The sequence below is a fragment of the Taeniopygia guttata genome, chromosome 24 (genome assembly GCF_048771995.1).
Source record: "Taeniopygia guttata chromosome 24, bTaeGut7.mat, whole genome shotgun sequence".
NCBI classification, from domain to species: Eukaryota; Metazoa; Chordata; class Aves; order Passeriformes; family Estrildidae; genus Taeniopygia; species Taeniopygia guttata.
The window spans coordinates 2,155,016-2,179,578 of NC_133049.1; the positions used below are offsets into that span (position 1 = coordinate 2,155,016).

The window sequence follows — 24,563 nt, forward strand, 5'->3', positions numbered from 1 at the left end:
CACAGGAACAAAACCCTAATGGGAATATCCACAGAGACAAAACCCTGATGGGGATATCCACAGGGACAAAATCCTGATGGGAATATCCACAGGGACAAAACCCTGATGGGAATATCCACAGGGATAAAATCCTGATGGGGATATCCACAGGGACAAAACCCTGATGGCAATATCCACAGGGACAAAACCCTGATGGGGATATCCACAGGGACAAAATCCTGATGGGGATATCCACAGGGACAAAACCGTGATGGGAATATCCACAGGGACAAAATCCTGATGGGAATATCCATGGGAACAAAACCCTGATGGGAATATCCACAGGGACAAAACCCTGATTGGAATATCCACAGGGACAAAATCCTGATGGGGATATCCACAGGAACAAAACCCTGATGGGAATATCCACAAAGACAAAACCCTGATGGGAATATCCACAGGAACAAAACCCTGATGGGGATATCCACAGAGACAAAACCCTAATGGGAACATCCACAGGGACAAAACCCTGATGGGGATATCCACAGAGACAAAACCCTGATGGGAATATCCACAGGGAAGAGCTCGGCACCTCCCCAAACTCCCCCAGAGAAGGAGAAGGATGTGTGGAAGCCTCTGTACGTGTTTGTTTGATTTTATTAGGACCGACACATTCATCGTATGTCACAACGTCACCGATGGATGAGCTCCAGGAAATAAAACCCACCGGCCCCGGCGGCTGCGCGCGGGGCTGGACCAGGAACACGCTGAAAAAGGCATAAATGCGTCCTCCCCCACCCCCCTCCCACTCCCTCCCCCTCCCCACCTCCCCCTTCTCACAGCTTTGATTGTATCCATAAGCAATGGGTCGACAACAAAACAAAAATAATCGTTTTTTTCTTTCCCAGCTGCCAGGTTGTTCTCACAGAGTTTTTGGAACTCGATTTAAAAAAAAAAAAAAAAAAGGAAACTGAAAGGAGAAGAAAAGACAAAAAAAAGGATAAAAGTGAAAATAGAAATAATAAAAAAACAAAATTAAAAGAATCAAAAGAAAAAAAAACCTAAGGAAAATGATAATGAAGTTTAAAAAAACAAACAAAAAAGACAAGATAAAAAGAGGAATAGAGAAAAAAGAAAAAGAAGAGAAAAAAGAGAGAAATAAGAGAAAAAATAATTATTAAAAAAAGACAGTAATGAGAAAAATAGGGAAAAATTAATGAGGAAAAAAATAAAGAAAAAATAAAAAAGCCAGGAATTATTTTAATGTTAAAAAAATTAAATAAAATAAAAGCAGATATGGCAACGCTACTGAGGATGTGGAATACATCACGGAACCCAAAGTCTTTGCAGGCAACACTGTTTGGAGAGAGGAGAACACTCAATGGTGAAAAAAGTGAAGTTCTAAATTATATACAAGATATCTAAGGGTGGCTTTGAAAAACAGTCCCCGGGCCGGGAGCTGGGGTTTCCCTCGCCGTTATCTATTGCTTATCGAGTCAGATCCAGAGGAACACTTAGAGACGGATGCATCCGAATGAGACACCGTGGAATAAAGGGAAGAGCAAACCCTCAGTTCAGTATGAAAACGCCGTGTGTGCGAGCCTGTCCCATGTGGAATGTACCGACAGTCGTCCCGCGGGCCCCGCCGGCCCCGCGCACCCCAACCGCGCTGCCAGGCGGAAAAGTCCCGCGTGCCCGGAGCTGAACGGACAGGATCCCAGTGAGATGGAAAATGGGGCGCAAAGCCCTGATCCTTATGAAGGACGAGACTCAGTTGTTAAATTTTAAGGGGTACCCGATGGCTTTTTCCAGGCACTCTACCAAAGAGCCAGCAGACAGAAAATCCCTCTCCACTTCCACAAATTTGATGTAGATGGATTTGGGTGAGACACCGGGCTCTACGACGCAGTTCTGAGATAAAAAGGCGTTGATCCCGACCCAATCTTTGCTGAAGGTTTTGGTGTTTGCCTGGAAGTGTAAAAACAGGCACTGCTGGAGAGTCCGGACCTCGGCGATGCCGAGGTAACAGTAGATAATCCGGGCAGATTCCATATCCACCCGAAGGGAAGCCTGTGGCGAGGGCACCTCGAGCTCCCCTGGAGTCTCATTGCTGGGGTCGGGTGCCCGGTGCTCGGCCAGAGGGGAGGGGAGCTTCTCGTGGCACTCCTCATATCCAATGGCATACAGACCAGGGCTTTTTGGGATCCCTCCTGGTAATAAATACTGCACCACGTTCCCTCCAGTGGGTTTGGAGTGAGCGATGGGAATCCAGTCGATCTCCATGTGCAGCTCCAAACATCTGGCTTCGCTGATGGTGATCTCCAGGAATTTGTAATAAACATTTTTCCAGTTCATTTTCTGTACTCGGGTCATGATCACCCGACCCTCCGGTTTTTCCGAGTTGAAATATTCCCGGAGCCGCTTGCCCAGGGGCACCTGGGAGCTGATCTCCGCGTAGTGGTAACGGATGTCCTCCTTCCAGCGGGTGTTGTACCCAATGCCGAAAATGGCCAGTTTGTTAGAAAGGTGGAGCCTGGAGAAGTCCGTCCAGCTCTGAAACAGCTCCCACTTCAACTGGACCGACTCCAAGATTTGCATAATGTTCTGCATGACGTCACGCTTCCTGCAAATTAAGGAACAGGGAGAGAAGGATAAAGGCATCTGAGCTGAAAAACTTTCCCAGCCAGTGCACGGAATGCATATTCAGAAAATATGAATTCCCATCAGCTTTCTTGCCTGACTTTTCTTACTACTATATATATATATTTCTGGGGCAGTTTATGGGTTGTAACAACGCCCTGATGGGGAATTTTAAATTAATCTTGACAAAACAAAAACAAACCCAACCCCAATGCCTGCTGATATCAAAGCATCTCCAAGGAAGCATGTATCTGGCACTGCTGAATAAATACATGCTTAACTACTGGGTCATTCTTTACAGTCCTGGGATTTAGTCAGCAAGTGGCCCATGAGCTGCACCCTAAACTCACAGCTGCCACTCAAAAACACTTCTGCCTTGTTGTTACCCCCAAATTAATGCCAGCAAATGGGACTGTAATTGTAAAAACCCCAATGGAAGCATGAAGCCACTCCCAAGGGCTCTGTCCTGGCACTGTGGTGGAAACCCAGCTCAAGTGACCAAACCCCATGAGCAGAAGATGCTCCCAAACACATCCTGGATGCTGCGGGATGGACAGCAGCAATCCCTCCAGACAGCCAAGAAAGAAATCCTCACACTGCCAAAAATGTGTTTTCACTCCCAGCAGCAAGGTTTCAGAGAGGGATTTACATCAGGAGAGAGCATCTGCGTGCACCTGCAGCGAGCTGGAACAGCTTCCTCCAGGATAAATGAGACCATTAGGGTGTAATTAGCTGGTAGGGAGAACTCCTAATTTGGGAAGTTATTGTTCTATAATCAAACCTGTAGAAGATATTGCAACTCGTTTGCTAACAGAGTTTGGTCCAACAAATGGGATGTAAAAAATCTTTCCATGCAACTCTCCTTCCTTTATCTGTTGTGTCATATCTGGAAAGATGAACTGTGGAGGCCACTGCACTCCCAGGAGGATTTTTTTCCCTTCCACATCTTACAAGGAGCACATACTGTACCAAGTGACACAGGTTTTCTTCTGCAGGGCACATGCGAATTTCCCTCCTCCTGGAGGTTCCTCAAGATCACTTGAATTCCCTAAAATCAGCTCTTCCCAACAGAGTCCAGCACCAGACTGGGGAGGGACATGAAGGCCTCTAGGAGCAGACATGACACCCCACAACCAAAGCTGACTCTGGCAGATGCATTTCTGCCCAATAAATCCCCATGGGGAGTAGGTCTTTTTCCATCATAATGTAAGGAAAACTGGACTGGGAGCTGCAGAGCTTTCCTGTGGTGCTGGAGAGTCCCCACTTTAGAGCCTTTCATCCCAAAAAACCTTTTACAGGGCACGTGATTCTGGCAAGGTTCTCCAGCTGCTGGGTGTCCTGCAGGTGATGGAGGCTCTGGGCTCAGGACAGAGCTCTGGTTTGACATATGATGGTTGGTGCACACCTCTGCAAACCTCACCTGTCCAAGCCCCCCCGAGCATTTCTGAGCATCCAGGTTGGGACAGCTCCCTCCTCAGTGACACTGGCACCACATCCATCACCACCTCATGAACCTCACCTGCCTTGTAGCACCAACCATGTCCGAAGTTCCTTGAAAATACCTTCAAAGCATTTTGGGAAGTACATTTCCACCACAATTGGAGTGTAACTGAGTTTCTAGAGCACTGAGGAGGGACAGGCTAGACAAGCAGAGCTCAGGGGTTCTTAAAAACACTGATTCCATCAGCACTGAAATTCTGTTTCTTACTGCAAGTTATTCCTGAGGCGTCAGTTCCACTACGCGGCAGCACCAGAGAGAAATCCCATACAAGAAGAATGCCTGTTTACCCCAAATCCATTTCCATTTACTCAAACACTGTGGCAAAATTGATTTAAAGCTTCCCTGATCCTTTGCCAGGCTTGGAAAATATCTTTTTGAGGCTTCTGGAAGTGCAAGTTTACCTTGTGGGCACAAGGAGGTAGGACAGCCAAGGGGGACAGGGCAGTGCTGGAGCACAGCTCGGTGTCTCAGCACTGGCACACACGCCCGACTCCTGACAGCAGCTGAGCTCCAGTTATTCCCCACCCAAGGCAAAGACAGGAGAGCACGGCGTGGGCAGGTTTTCATTCAACAGCTGAGGAACTGAAAGCAAAGCCCCCACCTTTATTAAGTGCACTATAAATACTCTGCTCAGTTTAGCTCGGCACAACCCAGAGCCCGAGCTCGGCTGCATTAGTCACTGCAACTGCTCCTGCAGGGAATGGGAATCACTGCATGAGAGCACAGCTTCAGCAGCACACTGAGAAGGGCTTTCCACAGGGAACTCACTGCTTCCAGCACAGAGGAAAACAGGGAAAGACAAATTTTAAGGAGTTTTACTTTTCAGGTTTAGCATCTTCTTGCTTTTGCCAGGACCCGACTTGGCTGAGCTTTGCATTCCCAGGTTGAATCCAGGATCGACGACTTAGCCAAGCAAAGGTATCATAAGCAGTAAAAATTACTATTATTTCATTATTTATTAAAGCCAAATGTAATTTTCATTCATTCAACAATTTAAAACTATTTATTAAACATGTACTTATGTATTTGCTTTATTTGTATTGTTAATATGATTCATTTTTCAGGAGGACAATGGGAGCTGAGCAGAGTGTTGAACCTGTTGTGTGTCTCAGGACAATCTCACTTCTCAGCTGCAGAAGGTGCCCTAGAGCTGCATTTTCCCTCATCATCAAACCATCACCTCCCCGCTGGAGTCTGGGACCTGCATTTCTTCCTCCTTAGAAGCTTTTGCAATTCAAATTAGGAAAGACTTGAGACAAGAGTAGGCGCAAATTTGTTCTAAGGCGCTGTTTCCAAACCAGGCAGACTTCAAAGGGCCCGGAACAGCTGCTTGCAGTGAAGCTCCACAAGTTTTCTCAAGTTCATCTTCCCAAAACCGGCAGTGAATCAAACCACTTCTCCAAGTCTCTAAGTAGCATTTCACTTTTCAAAACACTTTTCAAAGGGCAGGCAACAGCAGAGCCGACATGGGGAAGGAGCATCCTGATTGAGGATGGGACATGGATACAGGTTACCTACTGCCCTTTGCTTCCCATACTGTCAAAAATAAAGTGAAAGGTGGGAAGTCCCTGTGTGTCACAGACTCAGAACACTTTGGTCTGCAAGGGACCTGAAAAGCTCATCTCATTCCCATCCCTGCCATGGACAGGGACACCTTCCACTAGACCAGGCTGACCCAAGCCCTGTCCAGCCTGGCCTTGGACCCTTCCAGGGATCCAGGACCTCTCCACTCTCACAGAGAGGAATTTTTCCCAATATCCCATCTAACCCTCTGGCAGTGGGAGCCATTCCCTGTGTCCTGTCCCTCTATCCCTTGTCCCCAGTCCCTCTCCAGCTCTCCTGGAGCCCCTTTAGGCACTGGCAAGGGCTCTGAGCTCTCCCTGGAGCCTTCTCTCCTCCAGGTAAACACTCCCATCTTTCCCAGCCTAACTCCAGAGCAGAGGGGCTCTGGCCTTTGCAGCACCTTTACCATGTGCCCCTAGAGCAGCCCGTGGCTCTCTCTGTGGCACTTGGAGACACACTGCTTGAGTGGGGCAGCTCTGCTGTCCCACATCGTTGGGAAGTTCAGAGGAGATGGGATATTTGCTCTCTGACACCCAGGCAGGTCGTACATGTGCTGAAACTAAAAGTTATCCATAGGATGCCCACTAAATCCCTAGAGCTGCAATTGGCCTTTTTTCCTCCCAGATTTGTACCTTGCTTTTCTCCAGCCCTTTCAGTGTTTTGGGGCTCTGTTACACCTTATCTTCATCCAGCCTTCCTTCACCCAACCACACTTATTAATTGGTACTTGGGGAACCTGGTCCAGACATTCCCTATCCCTTGATTTCTCCTTTGCTCATATCCACTCCTGTGCCCATAGCATTTGGCTGCACAAGCTGATGGCAAAAAACTTCCTGCTATGAGCAGAACCAAACTGCACAAATATGAACCCAGTGCAGCGAGTTCCCGGAGCCATCGCTGCGTCGGGTCCTTGGGGATCTGAGGAGAGAACGAGACACCAGTGGTGGGGTTTAAACAGCTCTTGGCTCTCACACAGACCTGCACTGGGACCTGCAGCAATCTGCTCGCCTTCCATGTGCTCCTGCTCCATGGCTGAGGGACAGCCTGGAATCCAGAGGGATTGGGACAAGCGATCAGTGGCCTTGGGCAATCTCATGAGGTTCAACAAGGCCAAGGGCAGGTGCTGCACCTGGGTCAGGCAACCCAGGACCAGTCCAGGCTGGGGATGAAGGGCTGGAGCAGCTCTGGGAGGAGCACTCGGGGTGCAGTGGGTGAGAGCTGGACAGGCCCTGGCCCAGAACCCCCCTGTGCTGGGCTGATCCCCAGCGTGGGCAGCAGGGCAGGGGGGATTCTGCCCCTCTGCCCCCCAGCACAGACCCCACCTGCAGAGCTGCTCCAGCTCAGGGCTCCCAGCACGGGAAGGAGCTGGAGCTGCTGGAGCCAGTCCCGAGGAGGCCACGGAGATGCTCCAAGGGCTGGAGCCCCTCAGCTCTGGAGCCAGGCTGGGAGAGCTGGGGGTGCTCACCTGCAGAGGAGAAGCTTTGGGGAAAGCTGCAGAGAGACTTGGGACAGTGGATAGAGTGACAGGACAAAGGGGAATGCCTCCCCACTGCCAGAGGGCAGGGATGGATGGGATATTAGGAGGGAATTCTTCTCTGTGAGGGTGCCCAGAGCAGCTGTGACTGCCCCTGGATCCCTGGCAGTGCCCAAGGCCAGGCTGGACTTGGAGCCACCTGGTCTGGTGGAAGGTGTCCCTGCCCATGGCAGAGGGCTGGAATGAAATGAGCTTTAAGGTCCCTTCCAACTCAAACCATTCTAGAATTCTGTTTCCAGTTTCACCAGGATTTGAATGATTTCTGGAGACAATTTCTGTTGGAAATCTGGCCTTCACCAAGAAGGCAGATGAACTCAACTTTGAACTATGATATCTGCATTTTTAAATGCCGTGCAAAGAAGTGAAAGAGTTTGACAACTACTTATCTACTGTGGCTTTTAGATGAAATTTTATTTTTTTAAGATAATAAATAAATACCCAGCTTATCTTTGTATCAGCCGTGCATCTTCTGACTGCTTTTAACCTACAGAGTCAGAGTTTACAAGTTCCTTCTCCTCACAGACAAGGGGAAAAGCAGCTTTCAGCAAATCTTTGTTGGAAAATGCTCTGTGCTTCCACTCTGCACGTAGGACAAGTTTATCTCTGGCATGCTTCACAAAATGCCCCAGAGTTCAAAGACTCCACTGTATTTTAGAGGGAATTTGGGGGGAAAAAATGAACATAAAACTCTGAAAGGTCTCATTTACCAAAATGTAATTCAGCTGTTCATGTACACATTAAAACTTGGAAGAGAAGATTCACATGGTCCAAGCCTTCACCTCAGAAAATTCAGGATTATTTGCTATGGAGCTCCTTAAAAGTAAAATTACTCCAGAACACCACGAAGAAACTGTTCAAAGTGGCAATAAAAAAGTTTATACCGAAAAAGCTGTTTTTCTACAGGTTTTCCCTGAGTTGTTAAAATGAATTTGCTCCATGTGAAGAAAAAAATCACCTTTGGCTATGTGAATATCCACCTGAAGTGAGGAGTCTGCCAAAGGTACACCACTGCCATGGAAGCTTCTCGTTAGTTATTTTTATTTTTAAATTATTTTTATTTTCTTAAGTTATTTTATTTTAAATTTATTTCTCTTTTTACTTATTTATATTTACGTTAAAGTTTTTAGAGAATTTTTTTTTCACGGAGTTACAGTACAAAGACTCTCTCTTTTATGACTCATCAGGGATGTTCTGTTGCTGTTCCCAGTGCTGGTGACCTCCTACCCTACAGCAGCTGATTTTCTACCATGGAAAATCCCAGTAACACTAAAACCCACTGGTGTGGGAGCTCCTGTGTGGAACCCCAAAGAATCTGTGAGCCTGGACTCACTCCCACTGCAGACAGACCTACAACCACCCCTAAAGGCTGGCAGAAAGCAGCCCTGGACAGAGTAAACACAGCACAATTCCTTTCATTTTTGGGAATGCTCTGTGTTATTGTTGGAGAGGCAAGGCAGAGTCGCATGCTCAAAGCATTCAAAAGGCTCCAGTGTTAGTTAGATTAAACCCAGCCAAAAGGTTACCAGTAAGGCTGGAAAGTTATAAAAACAAAAATCAGAGACTCCCAAGCTTTGGCATGCCTTCCCACCAAGGAAGGGAGCTGGTCTTGTGGGTTCTATCCGTGGTTTAAGGCCTCACATCCATGTAGTGAGTCTTGTTTTGTCTGCTGAATGGCAAAGCCAAGGAGACACAGAGTTGTGAAGCCTTTCAGCTCTTCTGAGGTAATGGGAATAATGCATAAAGCAGATTCAACTGTATGAATAGTCTTGCACAATGTATTTGTAATTATAAACAGAAGTTTCAAATATCCTCCCCTCCTGCACATTATCCCCAGGGAAATACATTCCAGGGTAAAACATTCATAAATTACTTACTGCGTGTCTTCTGAAGATTCCTGTTTTATCTTTAATGTTCTTTTTGTAGTAGGCATTTCATCTGAAAGGTAAAATTCCAACACATAATTAGATTTTAAATAATGTTCTTAGGGGCTTTTTTTTGGTAAAAGAGGTTGAAATGAAATAAAAAATAAATCTGAGTTGCTTCCTAAGCCAGGCAGCCTGCTGGAGTTCTGCATGAGACAGCTCCAGCTCCCACACCCTCTGTAATTGATTGAGTTTTTCTTTAACTTGGAAGAGATATGGTCAGTTAAGATCTGAATCTCTCTCTACAAGTGCAAAACCATTCATGGACAAGGCTCCAATCCCTCCTATTAAATCACATATTGACAAAATTGCAAACTACATTGTTTCACGGAAAAAAAATAAGAAAAAGCAATTCTGTTTCTAATGGCACATTTCAAGAGGAAGCAGCAGCAGAACTGCATCTGTGTTCAATTCAGGCTTTTGTGCCAAGTGCTTTGCTCACAACTTCTGAGCGTGAAGGGCATCGTCAGCCCAAGCACACGCAAATGTCCCTGAAACTGGTGACAAACCAGGAGATCCCAGCTTGACTCACCATAACAAGCCATACCAGACAGAATTAGCCATCATTTACATACGTTTTGTAACATTTTCTTCTCCCCACTGTTTCTCTCCCACATATTTCTGACTTTTAAATCCCCCAGGGAAGGAGTCTGAGGAATTGGAATGCGGTTAACAGCCAACTTGCAAATTTTAACATTAAACTGCGATCTAAGGCTCTTTCAAAGCATCCTGACTCACCAGTCCCCCAAACACAGATGTGTACAGATACCCAACTGCATCTCCTCTCCCTCTTTCATCCTATAAATGGGGAAAAAAAGCCCTTATGAAATTCACCCTCTTCCCCTGCATCTCCGTTGGATCTGACCAACTTAAAGCTTCTGCTGCGAGAAAAACCCTGCTCAGGCAAGGGAGGGACACACACCCATAAGAGGAATACCTTGAGAGAAGTATGCCTCAAAAAACCCACTTCTTCCCAGAAGTGCTCAGATTGGAGTGTGTTTTCTATCAGGGATGTGGTACCCTGATCTGTTTAAAAAAGTTCAAAAAGCCGTGAGCAACAATTAAACCTCCAAATTAATTTAAAAATTGACTTTTAGGCAGAGACAGCAATAATTAAGGCAAGAAGTGGAAGAGTTTGGTTTAGGTCTCAAACATCAAGGGTGAGCTTGCTTGCTATTTTTTCATTTAAAAAAGGCCACACCTCTGGATATAAATATATTGACATGTTTAATATCAATATATCAAGGTAAATATGAAAGAGCAACATTTTTTTACAGTTGTTGGTGCTGCCAGCAGCAGGCTGAAGCCCTGTTCACAATTTAAGCAAATGGTGTTTGAATGGTAATGCCCAAGTACCACTGGAAAGGAAAGTATCTCCTGAATCCCATGAGGGAAAGTAAAACTGGGAGTGAAAGGACAGACAGGGATGGTATCGCCTCTGCTGTTTCTGGGCAAACAGCTCTTCTTTCTTCCAGTCCTGATCCATGGTTTGCTTTTGATTAATTGAGGAATTTCTGTCCCTTTTCTCCCCAGGGATGTGTTTAACATCACGACCACATTCCATCCGAGAGGTGAACACTGGTACAGAGGTATGTGTGTGCCAGACAGCCAGGAGCACAGGTGAAACCCAAGGAGGGAGATGTGCCAAGATGGGATTTCTTACCCAATTCCTGCTCGCCGGTTTGGTAGCAGTGGAGATCCTGACTGTGGTTTCCCCAGTCCTCCTGAGAGTATTCCTCCATCGTGCTGCCGTCTGACTCCAGCTCCTGGTACAAGCCACTGCTGTTGATGAGGACGGGCTGGCAGGGCTGGGAGTCCCATCCTCCCTGCCCAAACACCTGCTCCAGCTGCTCAAAGGTGTAGCTGCTTTTCCTCTTGCCAACGCCGTGCTCCTTCACGCGGCTGTAGCACCTGCGGAGGGTCTGAGAGAGAGAAGCAGCTCACTCAGGGGTGTGGGGCTGGATGAGCACACAGGCACGCACACACAGTCACACAGGCAGAGTTTAGGGCTTTGGGGGTTATTTCTGTTGGTCATATTTGCCCCACGCTCATGAGCAATGCTCCCAAATTAATCTACACCCACCAGGAAGCATCATATATATCCGACATTCCCGCTTAGCGTTAACATCTGTGACACAGGACAAGTTGTGTAGCAGCTACAGATTCCTCAGATTTAACTTGGGTAATTTATTCTCTTTCTCACTTAAAAAAAAAAAAAAAAAATCCCCAGATCTCCTATGGATGCAGGGAAAAAATAAAATCAAAATACCAAGAGCCCCCCAGTCAGAGACACCAATCAGCCAGGAAATGCACACCTACTATGAGGAGGAGAAAGCAGAGCTGGTGTTGTGCCCACAGCTTGGAGAGGGGAAAGCAGGGAGGAGAGAGAAAGGAAAACAGAAAGATTTCCCCCAAAAGCAAAGACAGTCCGACCTTCCTTACTCTGCTAAGAAGACACAAGGTACAAAATGGATATGCCTAAGCTATTCAGCTAGGAAAATATTTATTACTTACATATTTTTGCATTCCTTACTAACTCACTCTGTCTCTTGTGAAGCTGCTGAAATTTAAAAGAGGTCAAATCAATAATGCTCCCAGTTCCCAGACTTTGATATAAAGCATCAAGTAAGTAACAGCACTGAGGTGGCTTGGTATGAGCAGTCTCTCAAACAGAGCTGGGGCAGAACCTCCCACAGAGATGCCAGAGCCTCACCCAGTTCTGGTGATCCCTTTGACATCCCACATCAAGGGCTAAGCTACTTCATCGCTGCTGGATAAGCCTATGGTTCCAGCTGTGTTTTCCCCCTACTCTGGAGCAAAAGATAACTGGGGGTAAAAAAATTAAAGGTTTCTACACAACTCTCAATGTGGTTTTAATTCTACTGCTGCTCTGATTTTGAAAGGCAGTGATAGGCCCCAGGTTTTCTGGGTCTTGGCTATTTTTTCAGATTGGTGAACTGCTAGAAAACATTAACTTTTTAAAAAATTAACTTTATCAGATTGCTGAGGTTCTAACTTGAGTGGCAAAGCTTTCTCCAGAAATCAAGAGAGGCATTAATTTGGGAAGGACTAATCCTGCTCCCTTGCTTTTTGCAGGAGAACTGTAATGGACACATCATTACAAAAACTACTTGGTTTCTTTTCCCCCCAAAGAAAGGAACTTTTAAAACTCCAGAAAGCTGGAACCTACCTAATGCTCCTCATACACTGGTTTAACAGCATCAGCAGCAAAGGGATACATTTCTAACCAGTTTCCTCCTGAGATTCAGAGCCCTGGGGGCAGAAGCAAAACCGCTAAGCAGCAAGTCAGTATTACCCTGCTGTTTTAAACAAAAACACACGAAAACAACACAAAATAAAAAATAACCCATATAAACACACAGGCAACAACAGGCATGAGTTATTCCACGGTTTAAGGTGGAACCCTTCCCACTTTGCCATAACTACCTCAGGATAAACAGGCAGATCTTCTTTGGATGGACACCAGCACATTTTAACTTTCTGTGTGTGAGCAGGTGCAAGACAACCTGCTCTGGCAACCCAGAACCAAACCCCAGCCTAGAAACCTGCTGGAATTTGCTGCTGCACAGAGGGTTCCCTCAGGCTGGGGTATAGATAGATCTGGTTGTTAGAATTCAGCTTTCTCACTCCAATTACTCTCCTTTAAGCTCAAATCTCACTGACCAATAAGGGCAAAGTCATTTCACTCCCAGACTCTAAAATCCACCCAAGTTAGATTTTTTAAAATGTATTTCCCAGGCCCCAGTTCTTGTACCTGTGCCAGATTATCCATAGGAGTTAAACATGGATTTAGAGCCTCCAGCTGAATTTATTAGCAGCCTTCAAGTGAAACAAACTGTTTCCAAAGCATCCCTACGCTTGGCCAAGCCCTCTGGGAATGCCCGACACCCTCAGCCACTCTATTTTCACACCCTATTTTCAGCATGTGCTTCAAACATCTCTCCCCACCAATGGGGTTATGGAGGATCCCACACTAGGTTGTAGCCTAGTAGTAATTAATTAATTCAGTGAGGCTGCAATCTGGTTTATTTTACTATCAAAATAATTTAGCAGCAAGTCAATGCAGACAAGTAGAAAAACTAAAGGGAGCAACACAGGAAGGGGGATGAAAATAAATGAGCAATGACGTGACTGCTCATCACTCTTAAAGGTGAAGATACTTTTGGGGTACTGCCCAGATGCTCACCTGGTTGTGTTACCTCAGCTTCTGCAAGCAGATAACCTAAAATTTGACTGAGATAATCTCAACTATAGGGCTTTCCAAAGCACCAAAGGGCTAAGCAGCTGGTGGCTACTTGGTCTTGTGTGCTGGAGAATCAAGACTCCTGCTAGCTCTTCCTTCTTGGAGGCTCTCCTCAATGTCTCCAACAGACAGTCCCTACAACTTTTCCTGATGTTCCCTCCAAATTCCATGCGTCAGCCTTGTGTCATGTAAAGCTACAGGCTTCTCTTCAGAGAGCCTGGTAACCTAAATAATTACTCAGACCTCAGGAAACCTGGACATTTTATAATCCTTAACCTTTCTCTCACCATTTTATTCTGATCTCCAAGATCTAAGATCTGTTTTTTTTCTTACGCACCTCCTCTACTCCTCCTGGTGTCCAGCTCAACTCCTGCTCCGTGGTTCCTGAAGTGCACATACACAGATTGATACAGATACAGAAAGCAGGAAATTTAGGACAAGTAACTGAAAACAGACCTGATCACTGCCCAGTGACTGCTCAGACTGGAAGAGACCGAGGCTTTTGCTTATTGTTCTGCAACACTGCCTGCAACACGAACACACATTATCCCCACTTAATTTGTAATGAGGAAAACCAAAGGAGGAGACAGTCACAAAGCTCATTGTGGATTTTCTCACCATTTCTAACTCACGAGTCCTCATCTCTACAAGTGAAGCCACCGAAGAACCTGGAGCTCTGCAGGAACTGCAGGATGAGGATGAGAAAAACCTTTAGGAAGGCTGCAGACATGGTCCTCCTCCCAGCAAAAGAATAAGATGAGCAAGCTTTTCATATATAACCTGAGGTCATCCAACATGGAATTCCAGATCCCTGATCTGAGACATGTTCTTACTCAGGGAGAAGCTATGGGCTCTGCAGAGCAGTTTGGTGGCCTGTGGCTGTGTCCACATTCATCTGTTTAAGTTGATTCATTTATAGCAGCCTAAAGGGGTCCAGATGTCCCAGAGCACCACCTAGCACAACATCAGCTTCAAAGAGTTTCTTTTACTTAATGTAGAGGAGCTCTCAGCTTTATATCCTGAATTAAGAACAGCAGTGCCAAACAGCTCCCTCCTTCATCATGCCAGCATACTCACAGGAAACACAAGATGAAACTACACTGGGACAAAAGCAACAGCTTTTGAAGCCTGGGGTGGCTGTAGGGGACAGTGAAAGGTCTTGACGCTTCCATTTTTAAGTTCCTGGGAGCAGAAGGTAACAAATCTGTGCAATAATTTCAGCTCATGAATTTTTAGGTTAAAAGCTATGCGCAAGGCAGGAGAACTTTTACGGGATATTGCCTCAACAAGCCCCACTTCTGTGGTTTATCAAAAATAAAATTAGAAGAGCAGCACCTCAAACTCTTGGGTGAGCCACACACCACTGCAGGGAGGCAGCTGACGACACCAATGTATGAGGACCCAAATAGGAACAGCCCTCTGCAGAATGTGAGAGCCCAGCACTCCAGCAGGCTCCCAAGAGCTCAGGGTCAGTCCCAGGAGCTGCCACAGCCCAATCTGCAAAGGCTCCATCCCCACAGCTGGCTGCACATCTGTCCAAGTACAGCACTGGGGACACTGCACCAATGGCTGTCACAGTAAATCACTCTCTACATCAAAGAGCAAGGCCCTGCTTGTATCCTGATTTACCCAAACACACAAGGACTTCCTGAAGGATTTAGCTCTGGTACAGAGGAAAAGTGATGGGAATGCACAGAGGGGAGAAGGGTTGGGGGGTAAATATAGACAAGCTGATTGTCTTGATTGAGGTAAGAACAAAGCTCTCTTTGGACCATGAAGAGGCAAAGTCACCTGGCAGACACAGGTAGGGGGATATCAGGTGAGGCAGGGCAAACATGGGTTTTTGTTAGGGAGAGCTAGAACCAAACAAAAACTCACAGCCACCACTGCCAGTTTCTAAATCACAATTAAATGCAATACAAAAATGAAAAACTCTTGCCTGGATAGGGATTATTTACAGAAGCTCCACAGCCAATTGCAGAGGTTAGCCTCCATGAGACAGGACTTTGCAGAGTGAATGAAGCTGGGGTTTAACAGGCTGTGTCCCATCAGGGTGAGGAAAACAGGGATGTGTGGTGCTGTGACAACAGACCCCACAGTGCTGCGGGCTCAAATCAACAACCTGTCAACATCCCCCACTGGCTGCTGCTACCAGAATGCTGAGGATACTCAGACCCTCATCAGGGATTTGTTGCTAATTGAGCCAGACCCCTAGAGAGGAGACTCCAGCACTGCCTGCAGAAAGGCTGCAGCTGGGCACCTCTGTCTCTTGATGCTCCTGGTTTGCCTAAACCAGCACAAGAATTAACTTGTTAGAGCTTGGGAAGGCAGAGAAGCACAACCTTCCTCCAGCCCCACCAAGCTAATGACTTTGTAGAGTTTGGATGTAGTGTGTGGTCTTCCAGACAGAGCTCAGCTTGCAGAGATCACTGAATCACAGAACACCCTGAGCTGGAAGGGACCCACAATGATCATCCAGCCCAACTCCTGCCCTGCCCAGACACCCCAGTCCCACCATGTGTCTGAGGGTGCTGCCCAAATGCTCCCGGAGCTCTTGCAGGGTCAGTGCCATGACCATTCCCTGGGAAGCCTGTGCAGGTATCCAAGCACTCTCTGGGGAAAGAATATCTTCCTGATATCCAGCCTAAATGGATGTCTGAGTAAGCTCCAACCTGCTCCTGGCATGACCTGTTCAAACATTACTTACTTTGTGATCATTGTGATCAGGACAAACATCATTACACCACTCACAAAACCAGATTTCTAAGGAAAACCCAAACTGCAGCAGCCAGGATGAAGAGAGGTCTGAGATGTACTCCAGAAGCCACATCTGTGCAGGCCTGGAGAGATCACAGACTCAAATCCCTGCTGGCCCTCACTCTCAAGTGAATGGAGGGAGACCACAAGCCCATCCAGCAGAGGAAGAGCAGCACAAATCATTCCACAGGTGGGAGGGAAAACACTCTTCTCCAAAACGAGCTGCACTGAAGCAGCAGAAAGCACCAACGTGGGCAGCACCACAAGGGAAATGGCTTGTGTCATTTAGAGCCCTAAAACACCTGACATCCAACCATGTCCCAGCCAGGTGTGATCCTGAGGTCTCTAGAGGAAGGCCCACATCATTTCAACTGTGTTGTGAAAATGTTACCAGGGAGACCAATCTCTAAATCCAGAGGAAAAGCTGGAATTGGAATACCAAAAGTGACGTGAACCCCACAGTGGAAAGGGTTGGTGACAGGTGAGACCACAGCAGTGCAGAAAGCATTGTCTGCTTGGCTCCAGAATTTACACTCAGCAAGAGGGAGGTAAGCAGGAATCTGCCCCTGTGGCAGCACTTGAAGCACAGTGCAAGAATCAGGAGGATTTTTAACATCTTCCCAAGTCCTCCACAGTCAGAGAGCACTACAGAAAAAAATTGTGTGTGCCCAATCTAGGATTCAATGTTCACAAGTCTCCCTAAATGAGATTTAATGCTCAAGTTTTGCAAATCTGTCCTCCTCCAATGAATTCCTGACCATCAACTGTTTGTGTCTCAACAAGACAACCTCCCAGCTCCTTCTGGGAATCATTCTGCACCCATGGAACAAGCAGAATGATTGTACACCCAGGTACACCAGCATGATCAGACCAGAGCATTACAGACACACAACAAGGCTGCAGAAGCCACTGGATTGTAAAGACACTAGTCCTGCATGTGCAATTCAACCCAGATTCTTCCCAGCACAACAGCACTCTGCAAATAGCCCATCTGAGAGCAAATCCAAGAGTGTTCATTCCACATGACACTCATATCCCAGAAATGCTCCTCTGCCACAGCCCCACAAAGGATTGAAACAATTAAATCTGCTCTTTGTCACTGAAGGGTTTATTTTTTCCTGCTATAACTATCAACAAAAAGTTGCTCCCACCTACCAGAGCACATGAGATCCTCCAGTGAGAAGCTGGGCTGCTGGGAAGGATTCAAGGAATGGCAAGAAACAGCCCAGCCTGGAAAACCCAGCACATCTGAATTTATTTAAGCCAAGGGAAGAAAGGGAGGTAACCTGAACACCTACACACATCACAGCCCAGGGAGTTAATGGGATGGGGAGCTCAAAATAAAGACACCACATTCAAACAAAATAGAAACCCAGAATCATGGAATTGGGTTGGAAGTGACCTTAAAGCTCATCTTGCTCCACCCCTGCCACGGCAGAGACACCTTCCACTATCCCAGGCTGCTCCAAGCAACCTGTGCCAGGGCCTCAGGAACCTCACAGGGAAGAATTGCTTCCTAATATCCAATCTAACCCTGCCCTGTCACTGGGAAGACATTCCCACTTGCTCTGCCACTCCAGGCCCCTGTAGAAAGTCCCTCTTCATCCTTCCTGTCAGCTCAAATCAAAGTTGCTGTGAAGGTGGATGGTTGGCTGGTTGGTATGAAATGCACCAAGGTTCCATCACTTGACATCTTCAAATCAAAGACAGCCACTCCACTCAACAGACCCAAGGATGGAATTCTGGCTGAAATCCTCTAAATTCCAGCAGCTCACACTAGATCACAGCAATCACTGCTTCCCAGACAGCTCAGCTGGAGCAGGTTTTCCTGCCTTAAAAAACAACTCCATGCAAGATTTACAGATTGTTTACATCACAGAGCAGCTAAAACCACAGGCCCCTTACAAACAAACCCTGCCATCATCATATTTGAGTTGCCTAAAGCAAGAAATACCAACAGTATTTCTGTGGTAGTCAGGTGTGATTTTCCATCCCTTCCCATTTCATGTGGGTTTGTGGCACTCCCATCTATGATTGTTCTTGTTGAAGCACTGAATCAGCATCTTCAAGGTATTTTGAAAAACAAATTACTTTTGTGGACAACCACAACCCAGCCAAACCCATCTGGGAGGAGGAGGAGGAGGTTGCTACACACAAAAAAACCCCAACAACAGCGGAACTGGATTGGCTGTGATACTTGGGAATTCCTGCAGCCAGGAGTTAAGATGTTGGAACTGCTTCTCTTTGAATCAATGGGTTGGTATTGACTCTGGGAAGGCAAAATAAAAGCAGAACTCACATTTCTGCAGTAGCTGAAGAAATGACATTTTAAAAATGCCCTGAAATTAGTTTTAAGAGCAACTTCTAAGAAGGGATTTGTCTCTGCTGGGGAAAGGCTCTCCAGCTGCACCCACAGCCAGAGGATTTCCAGCCCTGAAACGCTCTCTCAGCCCAGCTGAGCAATGTGCCATCAGGAGGAGCAGTCTTTGATTCTACCTTCCATACAGATGCAAGAGAACCAGAAAATCTCCCACGGGTCTAAAAAAAGGCTTAAAATCTGGTATTGATGAAACAACTGGAGCCCATTATTTCAAGAACATTCCTTTAAAACAAAACAAACTTTTACTTCTTGAAAACACCCCTTGACTCACACAGCTCTGACTGCAGCACCTGAGCTCACCTGCACCTTCCCAGAGCATCCCATCCCTGCAGCCACCTGGGGTGGCTGGAAGAGGATGAATTGAGAGTTCCAGCATACTGATGGAACATTTTCCATCTACCCCATGGACTGTGATCTCCAAGCTGTGTGGCCTTCACACAACAGCTTCACAGCACAAGGCAAAGGCTCATTTTCCCGTGCTAAATTCCCAGCAAACCTCCTGCTGCTTGGTTGAAACAGCATCACCCACTGCAGGGCACAGGATCCTGCAGGGCTGGAAAGGGTTTGGCCAAATACTCCATCACCTGCCTTAAAATCCCAGCTCTAAGGTCAAACCTGAGAACAAAAAGCTCTGCATGTGCTGCTGTGGGAAGGTGGTGAGTTTCAGGATAGAAAAGCAGGCTAAATCCTTGCTCAGGAGCACAGGGAATAGGAAAGGGCTGGATGGAAAGAACAGAGAGTGTCACTAAACAAGCAAGGATTAAGGACAGAACACAATATGAAGGGATGAGGATGCTATGGCACACAAGACAGCTTTTCTGGGAATGCAACAGGCAGAAATCAAGGTGTTCCATTCTTCCTGCAGCTCCCAACTGCAGAGCTTCCCAAGCCACAAACCTCAGAGCCACCAAGTCGGACTCAAGGTCTCCTTCCAAAGGAAAAGCTGCTGGAACAGGTACATGTGAATCCCTGCCATACAACTGGAAAACCCTCTGCTTACAAGCTGACTTGTTCCTTTCCAGCTCAACTGGCTGTTGAGACTCAAGACTTGGCTGTGTCCAGGGAATGCAGATGTTCCCAAGGTAAGCAGCATGGCATCCTTATCTAAAACTCACTTAAAAACCACCAGAACCTGGAATATTTGAAGCACTATTTATTATCCAGCAGCAAAGCCTCAAGTTTCTGTCCCCTGATGGGCATTAAGTATCCTAGAAAATCATGGGAACACAGAACATTTTGGGTAATAAATGGAACAATGCAGCCATGTGCTCCTTCATCACCATCTCCCCAGTCCTGTTTTCAGTGTGGAGGATTCCCAAGTGCCTGTGCCTTCCTCTCCATGACAGTCCTTCTGCTCCATCTCAGAAGAATCCATGCATGACCCCTCCACATCCAGGAGTGACTTTGGTTTGTGGTGGACCATTGAAATGTTGAGCAGCCAATCCTGCTGGAATCTTACAAAAACTGAGACTTTAGGGTTGGCAACACCTACCACAACTATCTCCTGTAACAAGGTAAATTCTTGACACCAGGAGAGCTCACAGCTCTCAACAAGGGCTCATTTCCCAGCAATTCCAGGCCAAAACCCCTGAGAGCCCAAAGGTTTTGGAAAAGCCACATTTCTGCTGCTCCAGATGTCTGTGCCAAGGAAGGCCCTCACTGTGGGGGTCAGGATATGCAAAGTTTGGGTGTATGGTGCCAGAGACAGCAGCATTCCAGCAGTTGTTCCTCTCCTGCACGTGGCCTGATGAGAGGCCAGGCTCACTCATGGCTGGAACATACATAATTCCCTCCCAGGAGAGCCCAACCCCGATGTTCTGCAATCTAGAAACATCCAACAGGTCTGTCAGGAGCTGCTCTTGGGGATAAATATCAGCCTTGAGCTCTTTTACTGCTTTTGATGGGTGGTTTCTTCCAAGCTTGAATATTTCAGGGGCAAAAAGGTTTTCAAGCCTCACTTCTGAAGGGAAAGTGGGAGAATCCTCAGCTGCAAGAAGCTCAAACTGCTGGGAGTCACCAAAATGCTCCCCAAATCAGCTCTGGGCAGTTCTGACAGCGAGATGGCACCTCACAACCTGCCAGCATGCCCCAAAACTGGGGCTGGGGGCCTCAACAGCACTGACTGCCACCACAGCCCAAACCATTGGACAAAGCCACACCACCTCAAGGAACTTTTCCATCATGCAACTGCCTCTGGGAAAGCTCACAGGTTTGCATAAGAGCTGATTCAAGCAATAAGCACCTTGAGAGGCACCATGAAAATTCACAGAATGACCAGGTTGGAAAAGACCTTCAAGATCATCAAATTCAACCCAGTCCCAACACCTCAACCAAACCCTGGCACCCAGTGCCACATCCAGGCTTGTTTTAAACACACCCAGGGATGGTGACTCCACCACCTCCCCGGGCAGCCATTCCAGAACTTTATCACCTTTCTGTAAAAAACTTCTTCCAAATATCCAACCCAAATTTCCCTTGGTGCAGCTTAAGGCTGTGTCCTCTGGTTCTGTCAGTGCTGCCTGGGGGATGAGGGACCCCATGAGGGTTCACAGTGCAGCAACGTTCCTCTCCAAAAATATTTGGGTATGTTCAATGGAAAAAGGTCCCTGAGCAGCAAACACACAGACATGAGGAAAATACATTGAGAACCCAAAACTTCTAAAGAAAGTGGGTTGGTTTTGAGTATCTATTTCCAGGACAGGCTGCTCTAATCAACAGGGATCCAAAGGAAATCTCTCTCTCTCAGACACTGCTGATGCTGCAGCACCCCTTATTCCGTGTATTTTGCAAATTGAAGGCAGCCCAGGTGCACACACCTGAGCAGCCCCAGCCCAGTTTGGCCAGCAGGAGTTTTTAAGGGATGGGAAGAGGAAGGGACAAACCACCAGTCCACTGAGCCCAGCAATAACAACACACTTGTTTTTCACTCCATCAGCATCTGGAGTGGCTGCAGGAGCCTAATGGGTCAGGAAAGGAGAAACCAGAGCCAGAGGGAGATCAGAGTGTGTAAATCATCCTCCCAAACACCATCCACATTTACAAACTCAAACCCCACAGCGATTTCCACATCGTCCAAGTGTCTCCTCTCTGTAAAAGCAGGATGCACAAAGGAACTGCCCCCAAAGCAGGAACCAAACCCAGCCCTTTTTTCCCAGGGAATGACAGAACTGGAAAGGCTCCTCTGGCAAATACAGCCCGTGGGGCTGTGTATCAGTTACTCAGGAGGTCTGTGAAGCCACAGCACGTTCCTGCTGAGGCATGGGAGCCGTCAGACTCTACAAAACAACTCCACAGCAAAGGACAGAGCCAGGAGTGCACCAGAGCCGCCCCGTGTTACTGGGGGAACTGGGAGCCCCGTTTTCCCAAAGGGGCTACAGGGAGCAGCCAGTGCCAGCCCCTGATGGACAGCTGGAGGACACAGGAGGGGACAGAGCCCACCACAGTGCCCACAACACCTGGGGGCAAAGGAGGACACAGCTGGGATGCTGTGGGATGCTGTGTCCCTCTCCACTCAGGACCACGGCGTGCTGCCACAGCCCACCCTCACGAGAGGAACTGAACCCACGGGATGCAGTGCCCGTGTCCCAAAGCTGCTGCTGGAGCCTCCGAGAGCAGGGGAGGGACCCAGAGGGGGTGGCAGCCAGGAGACACCACTGGAACCGCGGGGAGCCAGGAACGGGACACCCTGCACCCAGGGCAAGGGCTGGGGACAACCGTGCCACGGGCAGAGAACGCTGCACAAAACCGCAGCGTGCAGACCCCCAGAGGCCAAGCCCAGGGGACACAGTGCCCCACCCCAGCGCCAAAGGGCGCTCAGGACAGATCCTGAAGGGACCGAACTCCCGGGACACGGTGCCCCAGGAACAAGGGACGCCCAGGAGAACAGCTCTGCGGGGAAGCCACCCCGGCCCGTCCCGGCAGCTCCCCCAGCCGCGGGCGGGGGCCGAGCACGGGGACCCCCGGCTCACCCTCCCGTGCCGTGCGGACCGCGCCGCCGCCCCCCCGGTACCTTGATGCGCTCCCGGCACTGGGACGGGGTGCGCTCGTAGCCCAGCTCGGCCAGGGCGCGGGAGACGCGCTCGTACATGGCGGGCCCGGGCGCTTTGCTGCCGAACACGGTGCCCGCTCCCTCCAGCTGCTGGTACCGCGCCTCCACCAGCCGCTCGTTGCCCCACACGGCGATCAGCGCGTTGGTCTCCGCCGGCGTCCAGGACATCCCGCGGCACGCGGCGGCCGCGGCGGCGGCGGCAGCGCCGCCGGGCGAGAAGGAGACGGAGGGCGAGGCCCCGCCGCGGGCGCCCAGCGCGGCCCCGCCGGCCGCCGGCCCCGCGCCCAGCGGGGAGGCGCCGCTGGGCGTGGAGGGGTCGGACAGGCTGGGGTTGCCGTCGCTGAGCGCGCCCGGAGAGCCCGGCGACAGCACCTCCATCTTGGGGACGCGGAGCGGTGGCTCGGCCGGCGGGAGCTGCGAGGAGCCGCAGGGCGCCGCCATGATGGGGGTGCGCACCGAGCGGGCGGAAGTGACGCGTGGCAGGGGGAGGAACTTCCGGCGCTAGAAGAGGCGGGACTGTGGCGCGGGGCGTGGCCGGGGGCGTGTCCATGGCGACGGGGAGCGCGGCCGGAGGGGCGGGGCCTGACGGAAGGGGCGTGGCTTAAGGCGTAGTGGGCGCGGTTATAAATGGGCGGGTTGCGAGTGGGCGTGGCCTGTGTGTGGGCGTGGCTTGCCGCTTCAGCACCGCCCCGAGTGGGCGTGGCCGCGTGGTTATAAATAGGTGGGTTGGGTGTGAGTGGGCGTGGCCTATGTGTGGGCGTGGCTAACCGCTTTAGCACCGCCCCCGAGTGGGCGTGGCCGCGCAGTGGGCGTGGCCCCGCCGGGCGGGTCCACTCAGAGCCCTCAGGGCGGGGACCCCTCAGCCCGTCGGTCCCCTCAGCCCGTCCGTCCCCTCGCCCGGGGTTTGCCGTGGCCGGATGACCCCAAATGTGCGGCCGAACATCCCACACATGAGGTTTAGCACCCCCAGCCTTGGGGCAGAGAGTTCCCGTCGTGCTGGAGCTGCTTCCCCCCGGGCTGGGCACTCCCTCTCCCTGTGTGGAGCTCTGGGCTTGCAGAACTCCCGGACCTCTCCTTCCCCACCGTTTGGTGCCTCCGAAGCCCCAATTAACGGTGGCCGTGATTGATGAGCCGGGGCGCCGCTCACGGGGTGGGGGGGGGACACCCCAGCTGCGCCCCAACTCTTCGTTAAGCCAAGACTAACGAGCATCGGGGAGATTCCCCCTCTCCAAACCCCCTCAAACCCCCCCACATCCAAGGGGGGTGGTTAGATAGGTCCTGTGGGACCCCCGCCCGGGTTAGTTAATTAAACGCTTTAATTAGGGCCGTGTTGGTTAAACAAATGGCGGGGGAGGGGAAGGATGGAAGGGACATCCCCCCTGCCTCTGCCTGTCCCTGTCCCTGTCCCTGCCCGCAGCACGGCGAGAAGCGATCAGGACTGTAATTATACCCCTCTAATTAGCGGGATTAGGGGCTAGCGGCGGCGCGAGGCTGCGGATGGATGTAGGGGGGGACCCCACACTCCATCCCCCACCCCGACCGGGCTCTTTGTCACTGCTGTCCCCAGGGAGTGCCCACAAGGGACGTCCCCGATGCCTCCACATCCTCAAAGGGATGTCCCCATCTCCAGTGTGTCCCCAAAGGGATGTCCCTGCTGCCACCACATCCCCGAGGGTAATGGGGCAGCGTGTCCCCAAAGGGATGTCCCAATGGCAGTCCCATGGCATGTCCCCAAAGGGATGCATCTGCCCCTGGCATGTCCTCAGTGCCACCACATCCCCAAGGTTGTCCCTGCTGCCAGCATGTCCCCAAAGGGGTGTCCCCAATGTCAGCACCACGTCACATCCCCAAAATGATGTGTCTGCCACCACCATGTCCCAAAACAGGATTCCCCACTGCTGGTGTGACCACATGGGGATGTCTCTGCTGCCACCATGTCCCCAGAGGTTTGCACCCACTTCCCTGGAGTGTCCCC

The 24,563-nt window shown here is 49.3% G+C and overlaps 1 protein-coding gene across 7 annotated transcripts; it reads right to left on the minus strand.

Moving 5' to 3' along the window:
• Window positions 1-618: 618 nt before the first annotated feature.
• Window positions 619-23,079, minus strand: MSANTD2 (Myb/SANT DNA binding domain containing 2). 7 transcript variants are annotated; one of them, XM_030290925.4, is made up of 6 exons: window positions 13,741-14,012; window positions 12,330-12,412; window positions 11,654-11,699; window positions 10,803-11,061; window positions 9,092-9,152; window positions 619-2,602 (listed from the first exon to the last, which is right to left on the minus strand). In XM_030290925.4, the coding sequence occupies exons 3-6, from the start codon at window positions 11,663-11,665 to the stop codon at window positions 1,750-1,752; spliced, it is 1,185 nt and encodes a 394-aa protein (XP_030146785.3). In that variant the 5' UTR covers window positions 11,666-11,699; window positions 12,330-12,412; window positions 13,741-14,012; the 3' UTR covers window positions 619-1,749. The 7 variants fall into 7 exon arrangements, 6 of the variants coding, with proteins under 6 accessions (XP_030146785.3, XP_072774264.1, XP_030146787.3 ...); XM_072918163.1 differs by having other exon boundaries at window positions 11,654-11,696; window positions 13,860-14,007; XM_030290927.4 differs by having other exon boundaries at window positions 13,860-14,007.
• Window positions 23,080-24,563: the final 1,484 nt, after the last annotated feature.

Bases quoted from the DNA above. Each gene is read 5' to 3' on its own strand.
- MSANTD2 (XM_030290922.4), bottom strand. From the start codon at position 23,029: ATGGCGGCGCCCTGCGGCTCCTCGCAGCTCCCGCCGGCCGAGCCACCG. The intron at 9,153-10,802 runs GTAAGAAATCCC...TTTACCTTTCAG, and splicing joins AACCGGCGAGCAGGAATTGG to ATGAAATGCCTACTACAAAA. The intron at 2,603-9,091 runs GTAAGTAATTTA...CTTAATTTGCAG, and splicing joins GAATCTTCAGAAGACACGCA to GAAGCGTGACGTCATGCAGA.